Raw genomic sequence first — 15524 nt, forward strand, 5'->3', positions numbered from 1 at the left:
AAATGTTGCATAATAGAAGGGATTAATTCCTATTTCTATGCATTGTCACTTGAGAATTAATGGAATGGTGATACAGTATTTAATGGTTCCTCGTGATGATTCTCTGAATTCTGCCAAGTTACTGGCAAAATTCAAGGGGAAGAGAGAAAGTAAGCTATCTAGGGTTATGGGGTATTGTGAGTTTAGTACTTAAGGACTATATGGGTCAGCACAACATGGAGGGCTGAAGGGCCTGTACTGTGCTGTAGCGTTCTATGGTTACTTTTGAAGGCAGCTCTAATGTTAAGTGGCATCTGTTGTCAATAATTCCTTTCATTTGTCAGTATCTTGCAAGTGGAATGCTCCACTGATAACAAAAGCTCAATGCATGTATTACAGATGGATTGAAATGCATGTAGAAATAAGTTGGTAATACCATATATGAATTCTTAACTTAAATGTGCTGACTTTAAAATATCAGCAATCATGCTTTCTATCTTTAGGCCTGCGGGTGGACATAATGAAGCTACCTTAAAATTTAAGTCAATGTTAAATCAAACAAAGACACAAATATTTGTTGCTTCAAAGCATTAAGATTTATTAATGATTACAAGATCAAACCAACCTTCTTCAAACTACAATATAAACAGCAAAAAAACTCAGCTAGTTCATTCAGTTGGATTTTAAAAGCTGGAGAGGTAAGGCTATGTGTGGCATGTTAGCTATAAAGTAAACACCACTGTCTTAAGAATGTTCTGATTTTGCAACCAGTTAATGGAACTCCGTGCCAATGAACTAAAGCAGAAATATTTCAGGCATTCTTCAAGCAGTTTCCATTTCCCAGACATTAGGGTTGGCACTGTGATGAAAGATCTGGTAGACTTACTCAGTGTTACTAAGCAGCTGAGAATATGACAGAGCAGTACACAGGGACATTAATCAATCCACTCAAATTATTCTCTGATTGATGTAACTTGAGTAGATTTTGAACAGATGCATATGATGTGCATCATTCCATTATGGCATGGTGGTTAAACTGCAAAGATTTTATTCTTCCTGGATATAACCTTTGTCACTGCACTCAAGAATTAATTCTTCCTCTGTGAGTCAAGATGGCAAATGCTGACGATGTCCTAATAAAGTCTCATTGGCATTTGGCAGATGGCTAATGCATTTTCTAACATAAATCACTGATTATCAATGGGGATGGAGAGCTGGAATATTTTAGCTTGGAACACCACAGTTAACCATGAAACCACCTATGTAACTTATACTCCATTTCAGAGTAAATATTTGTAATACAATATAATAATGAGATTTATCCAGCTGTTCAAGATAATTACAACAATTAAATCTTATTGCAACTTGCTTCATTGCAGTTATATGTGGTAACACACCAATTGAGAATACTCCTTTTGAATCAAGGTTCTGCCTCCACTTAAAATGATTGAGATCAGCACAATTCCACTGAACAATCTTGGCTTCCAGATATTGACTTGTTCAAATTTCTTTTCTGAAAAATAAAACCCAATTACATATAATTTTTTAAAATAACAGAAATCAAACAAAATCTTAGAAATAATCAGTGACAGCACCTGTGGAAGAAAAAAAACCTTCATCAGAATTTACACATTAACTACCCAAATTATAACAAAACAAAATAAAGACTTTGTCTTTATTCTCCTTAATATCTTCCTTCTTAGCAAACTTATTTTAAGATTATGAACATATGGGCATATTTTAGATTAAAATGATGAGAGATACTGCCAGATACTAGATGGTTTAGCTTTTAGGTGAGAGGGGAAAGATTAAAGGAGATTTAAAGAGAATGGTAGGTGCACAGAATGCAGTGCCGGGGAAGCAGATATGATAGACCTGTTTAAGAAGCATTGAGATAGGAATGGAGAGACGTTGACCATGTACAGGCAGATGGAATGACATCATGAGCAGAAGATCCTGTTCCTGTGCTGTACTGTTCTATATGTCAGTCCAAGTTCCAATAACTGGTAGAGATAGTGTGGAGTAGGCCCTTCCAGTCCACCGAGCCATGCTACCAAGCAACTCACCGATTTAACCCTGGCCTAATCAAAGTACAATTTACAATGACTAATTAACCTACTAATCAGTACGTTTTTGGAATGTAGGAGGAAACCTGCATGCACACTGGGAGGAATGTACAAACTTGCTTATAAAGGACCCTGGAATTGAACTCCAAACTCTGATGCCCTGAGTTGTACTTCCATGGAATGTCTCATTGAGCATTATTAGAATCACAGCCCAAGATTCTGGTTCTTCCTTACCTGTAAGTTCCGATATTTGTGTGCTAGATCCACATTGGTTCGTCCTTTCTGGAATGGATATGACCAAAGAATAGAATTCCAATGATAACCCATTTTTAACACACCATCGAGCAGGTAGCCAACTTCCTCCTTTGTGAAATCCTTACGCCGCCGCCTTTTCCTCGTTTGTCTTGTTCCCACTGCATACTCACATATATCTGAATGCTACATCAAAAGAGGAACAAGCAACAGCACTGTTCAGAAATCAGTCCAGTCCCACACAGTTGTTTTTCAAAGCTCAAAGTACAGTAAATGTATTATCAAAGTACAAAAATGTCACCATATACAACCCTGAGATTCACTTTTGTGCAGCCATACTCAATAAATCCAATAACTATAATAGAATCAATGAAAGACCACACCAATAGTTTGGACAACATACTCTGCAAATACAAAAATAAATAATAATAGCAATCATGATAGATAAATAAATAAGCAATAACTATTGACAACATGAGATGAAGAGTCCTTGAAAGTGAGTCCATAAGTTGTTGGAACAGTTCAGTGATGGAATTTGCTTGCTTGCTTATTTATTGATTGATTGAGATTGTGTAAAATTAGCACTTTGAGCTGTGTCCCACAGCAACCCCCAATTTAACCCTAGTCTAATCACCAGACAATTTACAATAAGCAATTAACCTACTAACTGGTACGTCCTGGGACTGTAGGAGGAAACTGGAGCACGAAAAGGAAACTCACATGACCATGGGGAGAATGTACAAACTTCTTACAGGCAGCGACAGGAAGTGAAGTTATCCCCTTTGGTTCAGGAACCTGATGGTTGAGGGAAAATAACTGTTCCTGAAGCTGGTGATGTGAGTCCTGAGGCTCTTGTACCTTCTTGATGGCAGCAGTGAGAAGACAGCCTGACCTGGGTGGTGGGGGTCCCTGATGATGGATTCTGCTTTTCTGTGAAACTGCTCCATATAGATGTGCTCCATGGTAGGGAGGACTTTACCTGTGATGGACTGGGCCATATCCACTACTATCTGTAGGATTTTCCATTAAAGGGCATTGGTGGTACCATACCAGGCTGCTATGCCAGGTTCAGATGGATAGAAAGAAACAGTCAGTTTTCATTGCTTGGTGAGAGTACCAGATTGTTGAAAGTGCAGATTCAATGTTGGCCTCTCATGCCTATACCAGCAGGAAGAGGACATTAAGGGATTTCAGGATAACTCAGCAAGGAATTGAAAGTTCTCTTTATTTCAGCACCAAACATGCCTTTCATTTCAGATAGACACCAGACAGACTTCAGATGCTGGAAATCTGGAGTAAGATTTATTTCAGATTATGTATGCAGTGATTGTCATAATTATCACTTTGGTATTAGAAAATCCACTTTGGAAGCAGGGATTGTGCCAGAGGATTGGCGTATTGCTCATGTGGTTCCATTGTTTAAAAAGGGTTCTAAGAGTAAACCTGTCAGTTTGATGTCAGTGGTGGGTAAATTAATAGAAAATATTCTTAGAGATGGTATATATAATTATCTGGATAGACAGGGTCTGATTAGGAATAGTCAGCATGGATTTGTGCGTGGAAGGTCGTGTTTGACAAATCTTATTGAATTTTTTGAAGAGGTTATGAGGAAAGTTGACGAGGGTAAAGCAGTGGATATTGTCTATATGGACTTCAGTAAGGCCTTTGACAATGTTCCGCACGGAAGGTTAGTTAGGAAGGTTCAATCGTTAGGTATTAATATTGAAGTAGTAAAATGGATTCAACAGTGGCTGGATGGGAGATGCCAGAGAGTAGTGGTGGATAACTGTTTGTCAGATTGGAGGCTGGTGACTAGTGGTGTGCTTCAGGGATCTGCATTGGGTCCAATGTTGTTTGTCATATACATTAATGATCTGGATGATGGGGTGGTAAATTGGATTAGTAAGTATGCAGATGATACTAAGGTAGGTGGCATTGTGGATAATGAAGTAGGTTTTCAAAGCCTGCAGAGAGATTTAGGCCAGTTAGAAGAGTGGGCTGAACGATGGCAGATAATGTGAAGTGCTACATTTTGGTAGGAATAATCCAAATAGGCCATACATCGTAAAAGGTAGGGCGTTGAAGAATGCAGTAGAACAGAGTGATCTAGGCATAATGGTGCATAGTTCCCTTAAGGTGGAATCTCTTGTGGATAGGGTGGTGAAGAAAGCTATTGGTATGCTGGCCTTTATAAATCAGAACATTGAGTATAGGAGTTGGGATGTAATGTTAAAATTGTACAAGGCATTGGTGAGGCTGAATCTGGAGTATTGTGTACAGTTCTGGTCATTGAATTATAGGAAAGATATCAACAAAATAGAGAGAGTACAGAGAAGATTTACTAGAATGTTACCTGGGTTTCAGCACCTAAGTTACAGGGGAAGGCTGAACAAGTTAGGTCTTTATTCTTTGGAGCATAGAAGGTTGAGGGGGGACTTGATAGAGGTATTTAAGATAATGAGGGGGATAGATTGAGTTGACGTGGATAGGCTTTTTCCATTGAGAGTAGGGGAGATTCAAACAAGAGGACATGATTTGAGTTAAGGGGCAAAAGTTTAAGGGTAGCACGAGGGGCAATTTCTTTACTTAGAGAATGGTAGCTGTGTGGAATAAGCTTCCAGTAGAAGTGATTGAGGCAGGTTCGGTATTGTCATTTAAAGTAAAATTGGATAGGTATATGGATAGGAAAGGAATGGAGGGTTATGGGCTGAGTGTGGGCCACTGGGACTAGGTGAGTGTAAGCGTCGGCACGGACTAGAAGGGCCGAGATGGCCTGTTTCCGTGCTGTAATTGTTATATGGTTATATGGAAAATTTCAAGGATAAAAGATATCCTGTTTAAAGAAAAGCTCTTTCTTTAGATTTTAAACATCAAATGTACTGAGTCACCAATCACAGCTTAGTTGTTCATCGGAGCTCCTGTGATTGATGTCTAAGCCGAAGGGAGCTGGGATGATTGATATCAAGGAGGAGTAAATTAAATCCAATGTCACTGCATAGTACGATTTATTGTAGTTGATCAAACAGATGGACCCCAATGTATGTAGAACTGTACATATAGTGAAATATAGTTTCATCTGTGACAGGCTGTTCAAGCATTTTATCCATAAGACATAGGAGCAGAATTAGGCTATTTGGCTCATTGAGTATCATGGCCAATTTATTTTCTTTCTCAACCCCATTCTCTTGCCTGCCCCCTGTAATCTTTGATGCCCTTACTATTCAAGAACCTATCAACCTCTGCTTTAAATAGCAGATCTTGTCAGAGTTCATTTTAGTCTGAAATTAAAATTGTTGGCAACAATGAGTAATGTTATGTTTCTGAAGTAAAAACAAGAAGTGGATAAGGAAGCAGAGAATGTTTCATACTGATGACTTTTTTTCTATCAATCACAATATCACAATGACCTCACCTGAAAGTTCACTGACTGAAACATTAGCTATTTCATTCTCACTGATGCAACCCAGCCTACTGGCTGCTTCCAGTGTATTTTCATCATTTTCTGGGAGTAGAGGAAACAAGAGGCACAAATCCGGAAAAGTGTGAAGCGATACACTTTGGAAAGTCACACTTAATGGCAGGTACAAGGTTAATGGCAGGATTCTTAGCAGTGTGGAGGAACAGAGAGATCTTAAGGTGCACATCCATAGATCCCTCACAGTTGCTGTGCAAGCTAAAAGGGTGATTGAGATGGCATATGGTGTGTTAGTCTTCATTAGTCGGGGGACTGAGTTCAAGGTTTGCAAGGTAATGTAGCTCTATAAAACTTTGGTTAGACCAGACTTGAGAGTATTGTGTTCACCTCTGGTTCCAGCATTATAGGAAGCATGGGTAGAGGAGACTTACCAGGATTTTGCCTGGATTAGGGAATGTGTCTTATAAAGAAATGCTGAGTAAGCTAGAGCTTTTCGTTTTGGAACAGAGGAGGATCAGAGCTGACTTGATAAGAGGTGTATATGATGATAAAGGGCATAGATAGAGTGGACGGCCAGAGACCTTTACCCAGGATGGAAATGGCTAATTTGAGAGGGTGTAATTTTAAGGTGATTGGAGGAAATTATAGGGGGATGTCAGAGGTAGTTTTTTTTTAAACGTAGAGAGTGGTGGGTATATGGAATGCACTGCCAGGGGTGGTGGTAGTAGTAGATAAATTAGGAACATTTAAGAGACTCTTAGATAGGCACATGGATGAAATAAAAATAGAAGGCTATGTGGAAGAGAAGGGTTAGAATAGATTGATCTTGGAGTAGGTTAAAAGGTTGGCACAACATCATAGGCCCAAGGGCCTGTAGTTCTATATTCAAATCAGATCTTACTATTCTCATCTGCCTATAGTTTTCAGCAATGTTACACTGAGAACTCTGACTTGCTCTAACGACAACAGCCAATACCCCTAACCTAAAGGAAACACCAGTTTCCTTTCTATCACTGACATGAGTGCCTTAAACTGCCAAGGATATAAACCAATGGTACACAGATTGGCGTTCTCAAACTGCAGGTTGCAAGCAGCTCATGGCTCCCAATAGTCTTTAATTTTTTTTTATTAGGCTACATTTTATAATATTGGAATTTAGTAATTATATTCTTATTTCCCATTGTGCACTGGTAACAATAGGACACCAATTAAACATTTTTAGTGAGTAGAATGACATAATCAGAGTTAAATCAGGAGGTGGTTTTAAAACTATTTGCATTGAACTACTTGATACAAGCAGTGACTGGTTTTGAAATCACAAGGTGCCACTGTGTAAACAATGACCTTCTCGGACAGCGGGGGTGACGTTACAAAAAGCTGGCAGCTGTGGCACTACTCTGGAGAACTGATCATGGTGACAATGGTTGTTTCAAAATGTACTTGTTCAATATTAGCTCACAGCAAACAAGTCATTACCATGAGCTATTATTAACATTAGAGGTTTAGCTACACCACAGAAAGCATCCTATCTGGATACATCACGGTTTGGTTTGGCATCTGCTCCACCCATGACCACAAGAATCTGCACAGAGTTGTCGACACAGCCTCCCTTCCATGGACTCATCTATACTCCTCAGTGCCTTAATAAAGCAGCCAGCATAATCAAAGACCTCACTATCTCAGATATTTGCTTTTCTTCCCCCCTCCCATCAGGGAAAAGATACAAAAGCCTGAAATCACATACCACTAGACTCAAGGACAGCTTCTATTCCACTGTTATCAGACTTTTGGACAGATTTCTTGTATGATAAGTTGGGCTCTTGGCCTCACAATCTATCTTGTTATGCTCTTGCGCTTTATTGTCTACCTGCACTGTACTCTTTCAGTCGCCTTTGCACTTTATTCTGCACTGTTATCATTTTCCCTTATTCTGATTCAATGCCCTGTGTAATAATTTGATGTGTATCAGAATCAGAATCCTTTATTATCGCCGAGTATGAGGACACATACAGGGAATTTGATGCCGGTTTCCCTGAGCTCTCTCTGTACAGAATTAAAAGTAAACAAAAACAATAGTGCAAATAATCATAAACTATATACAATGAGGTCCACCTCATTGAATGTACAGGTGGACTTGATTTATAAAAGACTGTGTGTATATATATATATATATATATATGTATGAACAGTAGGCAAGATAAGCTTTTCACTATATCTTGGTACATGTGACAAAAATACATCAATAAACCAATCTGTCTTCAGTTGCATGTTTAATATGATTGTGTTCTGTTTGGTGGGGTGGGGGGGAATAGATCATACTGTAGCTTTATCGCTCTCTCGGTTAATGGTGGGTTTCAAAGTCATACAATTATGCAGACACAATAGACTACAGATGCTGGAATCTGGAGCAACAAACAATCTGCCAGAAGAACCAGGCAGGTTGAGCAGCATCTGTGGGGGCAAGAGAGAGAATATTAATGTTCCACGTTGAAACCCTGCATTGGGACTGAGAGCAAAGAGGTGAGATGGCCAGTACAGAAACTGAGGGGGCATCTGAAGTGACTGGTGGACAAAGGAGGGGTGTATAATAACTGTGCCAGGTAGGAAATGGGAGTAGTGGAGTTGGGAGACTGTGGGAGGTGAACAATGGATGGAGGCAGACAAAGGGAGAGAAGAAAAAGGTAAAAATACAGATGGAGTAATTTGGCGGGAGGGGAGGGAGATTGTGTGAAAATGGGAGGGAGCTATCTGTGCAGATCTCTGATAAGTAAAGGAAATTAGAATGGAAACCAATACAGGAAAGGTGATTGGCAGTTGGAAGAGATGGTGGAGAAACCTGTGTGTAAAATGGGGATATGGAACCAGGAGGGGAGGGGATGGGGTGAATTGGGTTGAAGGAGAGAAAAGGGACAAAAATGGGATCAGTGGAGAAGGAATGGAAGTGGGGCTGGCGGGGGGAGGGAGGGGATGCAGTAATTGTGAATACTACTGCTCTAAGCTCTGGGAACTCCCTTACTAAATCTTCCTGCTTCTAGAAACATAGAAAACATACAGCACAATACAGGCCTTTCAGCCCACAAAGCTGTGCCGAACATGTCCCTACCTTAGAACTATTTAGGCTTTGCCTATAGCTTTCTATTTTTCTAAGCTCCATGTAGCCATCCAGGAGTCTCTTAAAAGACCATAGTGTTTCCGCCTCCACCACCGCCATTGGCAGCCCATTCCATGCGCTCACCACTCTCTGCATAAAAAACATACCCGACATCTCCTCTATACCTACTTCCAAGCACCTTAAAACTATGCCCTCTCATGCTAGCCATTTCAACCCTGAGAAAAAGCCTCTGACTATCCACATGATCAATGCCTCTCATTATCTTATACACCTCTATCAAGTCACCTCTCATTCTCCGGCACTCCAAGGAGAAAAGGCTGAGTTCACTCAGTCTATTCTCATAAGGCATACTCCCCAATCCAGGCAACATCCTTGTAAATCTCCTCTGCACTCTTTCTATGGTTTGCACGTCTTTCCTTTAGTGAGGCGACTGGAACTGAGCACAATACTCCAAGTGGGGTCTGACCAGGGTCCTATGTAGCTGCAACATTACCTCTGGGCTCTTAAACTCAATCCCACGATTGATGTATGCCTTCTTAACCACAGAGTCAACTTGCATAGCAGCTCTGAGTGTCCTATGAACTTGGATCCCAAGATCCCTCTGATCCTCCACGCTGCCAAGGGTCTTACCATCAGTGCTATATTCTGCCATCATATTTGACCGACCAAAATGAACCACCTCACACTTATCTGGGTTGAACGCCCACCTGCCACTTCTCAGCCCAGTTTTGCATCCTATCAATGTCCCATTGTAATCTCCGACAGCCCTCCACACTATCCACAACACCCCCAACCTTTGTGTCATCAGCAAATTTACTAACCCATCGCTCCACTTCCTCATCCAGGTCATTTATAAAAATCACAAAGAGTAGGAGTTTCAGAACAGATCCCTGAGGCACACCACTGGTCACCGGCCTCCATGCAGAATATGACCCGTCTACAACCACTATTTGCCTTCTGTGGGCAAGCCAGTTCTGGATCCACAAAGCAATGCCCCCTTGGATCCCATGCCTCCTTACTTTCTCAATAAACCTTGCATGGGGTACCTTATCAAATGCCTTGCTAAAATCCATATACACCACATCTACTGCTCTACCTTCATCAATGTGCTTAGTCACATCCTCAAAAAAATTTGATCAGGCTCATAAGGCCTTTGACAAAGCCATGCTGACTATTCCTAATCATACTACGCCTCTCCAAATGTTCATAAATCCTGCCTCTCAGGATCTTCTTCATCAACTTACCAACTACTGAAGTAAGACTCACTGGTGGTCTATAATTTCCTGGGCTATCCCTACTCCCTTTCTTGAATAAGGGAACAACATCTGCAACCCTCCAATCCTTGGGAACCTCTCCTGTCCCTATTGATGATGCAAAGACCATTGCCAGAGGCTCAGCAATCTCCTCCCTCACTTTCCACAGTAGCCTGGGGTACATCCCATCTGGTCCCAGTGACTTGATGCTTTAGATTCACTAAAGGAAACTTGATGCTTTCCAAAAGCTCCAGCACATCCTCTTTCTTAATACCTACTTTCTCAAGCTTTTCAGTCCACTGCAGCTCATCCCTACAATTGCCAAGATCCTTTTCCGTAGTGAATACTGAAGTAAAGTATTCATTAAGTACCTCCGGTTCCATACACACATTTCTATTGTCACACTTGATTGGTCCTATTCTCTAACGTCTTACCCTCTTGCTCTTCACATACTTGTAGAATGCCTTGGGGTTTTCCTTAATCCTGTCCGCCAAGGCCTTCTCATGACCCCTTCTGGCTCTCCTAATTTAATTCTTAAGCTCCTTATTGCTAGCCTTATAATCTTCTAGATTCATATCATTACCTAGTTTTTTAAACCTTTTGTAAGCTCTTCTTTTCTTCTTGACTAGATTTACAACAGCCTTTGTACACCGCAGATCTTGTACCCTACCATCCTTTCCATGTCTCATTGGAACGTACCTACTCAGAACCCCACGCAAATATCCCCTGAACATTTGCCACATTTCTTCCGTACGTTTCCCTGAGAACATCTGTTTCCAACTTATGCTCCCATGTTCCTGCCTGATAGCCTCATAGTTCCCCTTACTCCAATTAAACGGTTCTCTAATTTGTCTGTTCCTATCCCTCTCCAATGCTATTGTAAAGGAGATAGAATTGTGATCACTATCTCCAAACTGCTCTCCCACTGAGAGATCTGACACCTGACCAGGTTCATTTCCCAATACCAGATCAAGTACAGCCTCTGCTCTTGTAGGCTTATCTACATATTGTTCTCATTTGTTCTTTGAAATATCTATTAAGATAAATATATCCAATCAGCTAATTTTGTGATTTTATTATATTGCTTGTGTCAGATACTGCCTGGTGATGTCCTTGAAATATACCTTACAATGTCCTACCATCCTAATGGTGCTATATAAAGCAAAGTTATTCCATTCAGAATTAATATCAAACAATAGATCCAAGAACAGAAATTCCTATTGATTTTATTGCCTTGAATATCTTTCACTTATGGAACCACTAATACAGATGACTTGAGACTTCAAAATCTACAGGAATTTCTTTTCCCTGCCATAAAAATGCAACAGTACAGTAAACAAACCTTGCCATCATCGAAGGAGTAAATATGATTCTGAAATGTAGTTTTATTGTAGACCCGTGGTGTACACAAGCTTCTTCTATCCTCTGGTTGGTATTTCCAATCTGTTAAAAAATAACAACCAGATTGCCACTTCAAAAACATTTACTATTAGTTTCAACACCTTTAACAGCAGAACTAGATTCACTGAGTTGCGATTGTTACTTATGCATGTACTCACATGCATGTGAGTATGTACTCACTGATTAAGAGCAACATCAGGTACTAATGTGATGATATTGGGCTCCAATGATCAATCAAGAAGAGTGGGTGAGGGATGTGTGACCCTGACCACATTTGGTACTGTACTACTGAACTCATTCAGAGGTGGGGAGAGCATTCGGACTGCTTGCATCACAGCCTGGTACAGAGGTTCCAATGTACAGGATCACAAGAGGCTGCTAACTCCATCACATCACAAGTTAAAGCTCAAAGTAAATTTATTCTCAAAAAACATATGTGTCACCATATACAATCCTGAGATTTGACTTCTTGTGCGCATACTCAATAAATCCATAATACAATCAAGAAAAGGCCACACCAACTTTGGCATTCAACAAGTGTGAAAAAGACAACTAACAGTGCAAATACAAAAAGAAAGAAATAATGATAACACATAAATAAGCAATAAATATCAAGACCATGAGATCATTGATCCCCACCATCGAGGATACCTTCAAGAGGCAGTGCCCTTAGAAGGTGGCATCCATTCTACCACCATAAGGGAGGAAGTACAGGAGCCTAATGGCACAACTCAATGATTCAGGAACACCTCTTTCCCCTCCTCCAACAGATTTCAAAATGTTGTATGAGCACTACTTTGCTATTCTTTATTAATGCTGTATTTATTTATTTTTGTAATTCATAGTAATTTTTGTTTTTGCACTGTACTGCGAAAGCTAATAATCAGATTTCATGTTATATAAGACAGTGATAATAAACCTGATCCTGAAGCCAACATCAAGATTAACAACCCTGATCAGGGTGGAATTTGTGAAATATGTCCAGGAGACTTTTCTGTTAATACAGAGGATGCAGTACTGAAACTCCTCTTAGGAAACAAACAAATAACTGAAGTTGAAGTCAAGTAGTATTTTGACTCTAGTCACCATAATTCTATTAGTTTTAAGATAATGATGGAAAAGGATAAAACAGGCCCACAGGTCACGGTCCTAAACTGGAGCAGGGCTAATTTTGGTGGAGTTAGGCAGGATCTAGAAAAGATCATTTGTGTGAGCCTGTTTGAAGGGAAAGGAGTGAATGGCACATGGGAGGCATTTAATAATGTGATATCAAGAGTCCAGGAAGACCAGGTCCCTGTTAAGGTGAAGGATCAATGTTTAAGAAAGATAATTTTTAGGGAACTGCATAGAGGAAATGAGACTTGGTACAGGCTCAAGAGTCTAGGTATTCTAATTGTGCTGCTACTTCCTTATCCTCCTTTGGCCTCTCCATTGTGTCTTCACACCCTATACCATATATGTCAAACTCAAGGCCCGTGGGCCAAATCCGGCCCGCGGTGGAATTATCTTTGGCCCGCGAGATAATATCTAATTCCTATTAAAGCTGGCCCCAGTAATCGAAGCGCCTATGGCGTATGATATGGCTAATGCTGAGTTTATTCAGGTACCAGGTTTTCAGGGTTTTTAGTGTTTATTCGGCAGTCTTCTTCATAAGAAACGGAATTTGTAAAGTGAAACACTTTGTAGTTATAGCAGAGACTGAGACACATGAGAGCAGGCTGAAAAAACGGAGGCAACGAAAGCTGCGTTCGCACGCGTCCGACTGATCCGGCCCACATGAAGCTGCATTTTGCTCAATCCGGCCTGTGACCTAAAATGAGTTTGACACCCCTGCCCTATACTGTACCAGAAAAATATATTATGGGGTAATTACATCATTTAAGGTTGGTGTTAAACTTGCTGTTGCATTTATTATTTCATAGCAATATTTAAAATTTTTTACATGCAATAGATTTTAGAAAATCTTCCCTCCTTCATAGCTGATTTCTGTTTGCCAGTCTTTTTTGATTTGTGAAGTGTTGCTTTTCCAAGACAACATATATTGCAATACTGACTTTTTGGATGCAAAGACAGTGATGAACTCAAAAATGATCTAAAACCAGTACAAAACAATAAAGATATGCAGTTGTAATGTATCCATCCAAAAAGGATAAGTGCCCTGCAAGTCCATCAGCATTATTTATGACTTGTCTTTCAGCTAGAAGCATTTAATTTTGCTTTCTGCAGCCAGCCAGCTGGGCCTGGATAACCACCTGCTCCCCTGTCATTTCAAGGAAATTCTCCAGTCTCCTTTTGTGGCGCGGGGGAGGTGGGGGTGTTAGATTGGGGGCACTGCTTCTGCTTGTGAAACATTCCTCATTGTAGATAAACCATGATGATACCATCTGGCAAATAAGCATCACACTTATTGTAGCTGGTGTTAAAGAAGCATTTACAGATGGCCTACAGTGTGACAGTTCAAAGCTACTGTTTGATTAACAGTTAGCAGATACCTCTTCTTGACAAAATGCGTTTCTCCTTCTCCCTCCACTAGTTCAGTCAAAGAAACAACATACACATAATTCAACTGTAGAATACAATTATACCTTTAAGGAATCTATGCTTGTAACACTGAGCTTCATCTGCTCAGAGTACAGATAGGAATTATGTCCAGTCACAACTCTGCGACAATAACACATGCAGCATATGGAAAGGACTGCACACCATCGGGATTTCAAGAGAAAACGCAGCAGTACAGCCAACATAGCTGCCTCACTCCTGGATGAGCTAAATTTTTTTTACACTCAATTTGAGGTTGATAAGAGTCGACCCCAAAGACAGCCACTGATGAGACCTGCTCCTTGGTCATCTCTGAAGTTGAGCTATGTAAAACATTTCAATGTGTCAACTGCTGTAAGGCAGCAGGGCCGGACAGCATCCCAGGGCTGGTCCTCAAAGTGTGTGCAGAGCAGCTGGCTGGTGTGATAACGGACATTTTTAATCTCTCCCTCTCCCAGTGTGTAGTGCCCTCCTGTTATCCCTGTACCTAAGAAATCTAAGGTAGCATGCCTGAATGATCATGCTCTGTCACACTTAACTCAGTTGTAAGCAAATGCTTTGAGAGGCTGGTTAAAGACTATTTCTGCTGCATGCTACCACCCACACTGGACCTCCTACAATTCACCTACCGATGGAACTGGTCTACCGATACGTCATAGCCACAACATTACACACCATTCTCACTCACCGGAGAAGAGGGATGCATATGTTAGAATGTTCTTCCTGGACTACAGTTCAGCATTCAACACCATAATTCCCTTCAGACTTGACGGGAAGCTCAGAGACCTCGGCCTACACCCTGCCTTGTGCAGCCAGATCCTAGACTTCCTATTGAATCACTGACATGTAGTAAGGATGGGTTCTCTCACATCTGCCCCTCTGATCCTCAACACAAGTGCCCCCCAGGGTTGTGTCCTCAGTCCCCTCCTCCACTCCCTTTACACTCACGACTGTGCTGCCACATGCAGCTCCGATCTGCTGATCAAATCTGCAGATGACAGAACATCAATTGGCCTAATTTCTAGCAGCGACGAGAAAGCCTACAGAGGAGAGGTTAACACCCTGACACAGTGGTGCCAAGATAACAACCTCTCCCTCAGTCCAAAAAACAAAAGAGCTGAATGTGGATTACAGAAGGAACGGAGACAGCTTGCCCCAATCAATATCAATGGGACTACAGTTAAGAGGATGAGTAGTTTCAAGTTCCTCAGTACAAACATCACCAAAGATCTCACCTGGACTGTACACAGTGACTGTGCGGCAAAAAAAGTACAACAGCATCTCTTTCACCTCAAGCAACTTACGGCATTTGACATGAGCCCCCAAATCCTCAAGACCTTCTATAGAGGCACCATTCAGAGCATTCTGACTAGCTGTATCACCGCCTGGTACGGGAACTGCACCGACCTTGATTGCTGGGCACTACAGAGAGTGGTATGAACAGCCCAGCACATCTGTGAATGTGAACTTACCTCCAATGAGGACATTTATAGCAGCAGGTGCATAAA

General features: G+C 40.9%; 1 protein-coding gene across 1 annotated transcript in view; it reads right to left on the reverse strand.

The window, feature by feature from the left end:
* Positions 1-552: 552 nt before the first annotated feature.
* The window catches only part of terb1 (telomere repeat binding bouquet formation protein 1), a 155842-nt gene continuing 140870 nt past the window's right edge, over positions 553-15524 (reverse strand). The window contains exons 20-22 of the mRNA XM_073069668.1: positions 11420-11520; positions 2280-2483; positions 553-1492 (exon numbers count right to left, since the gene is read on the reverse strand). Of these exons, the coding sequence (XP_072925769.1) occupies positions 1433-1492; positions 2280-2483; positions 11420-11520 (365 nt within the window). The 3' untranslated portion in view covers positions 553-1432. The remainder of the gene's footprint in view (positions 1493-2279; positions 2484-11419; positions 11521-15524) is intronic.

Source organism: Hemitrygon akajei, chromosome 17 (genome assembly GCF_048418815.1).
Source record: "Hemitrygon akajei chromosome 17, sHemAka1.3, whole genome shotgun sequence".
Classification (NCBI taxonomy): domain Eukaryota; kingdom Metazoa; phylum Chordata; class Chondrichthyes; order Myliobatiformes; family Dasyatidae; genus Hemitrygon; species Hemitrygon akajei.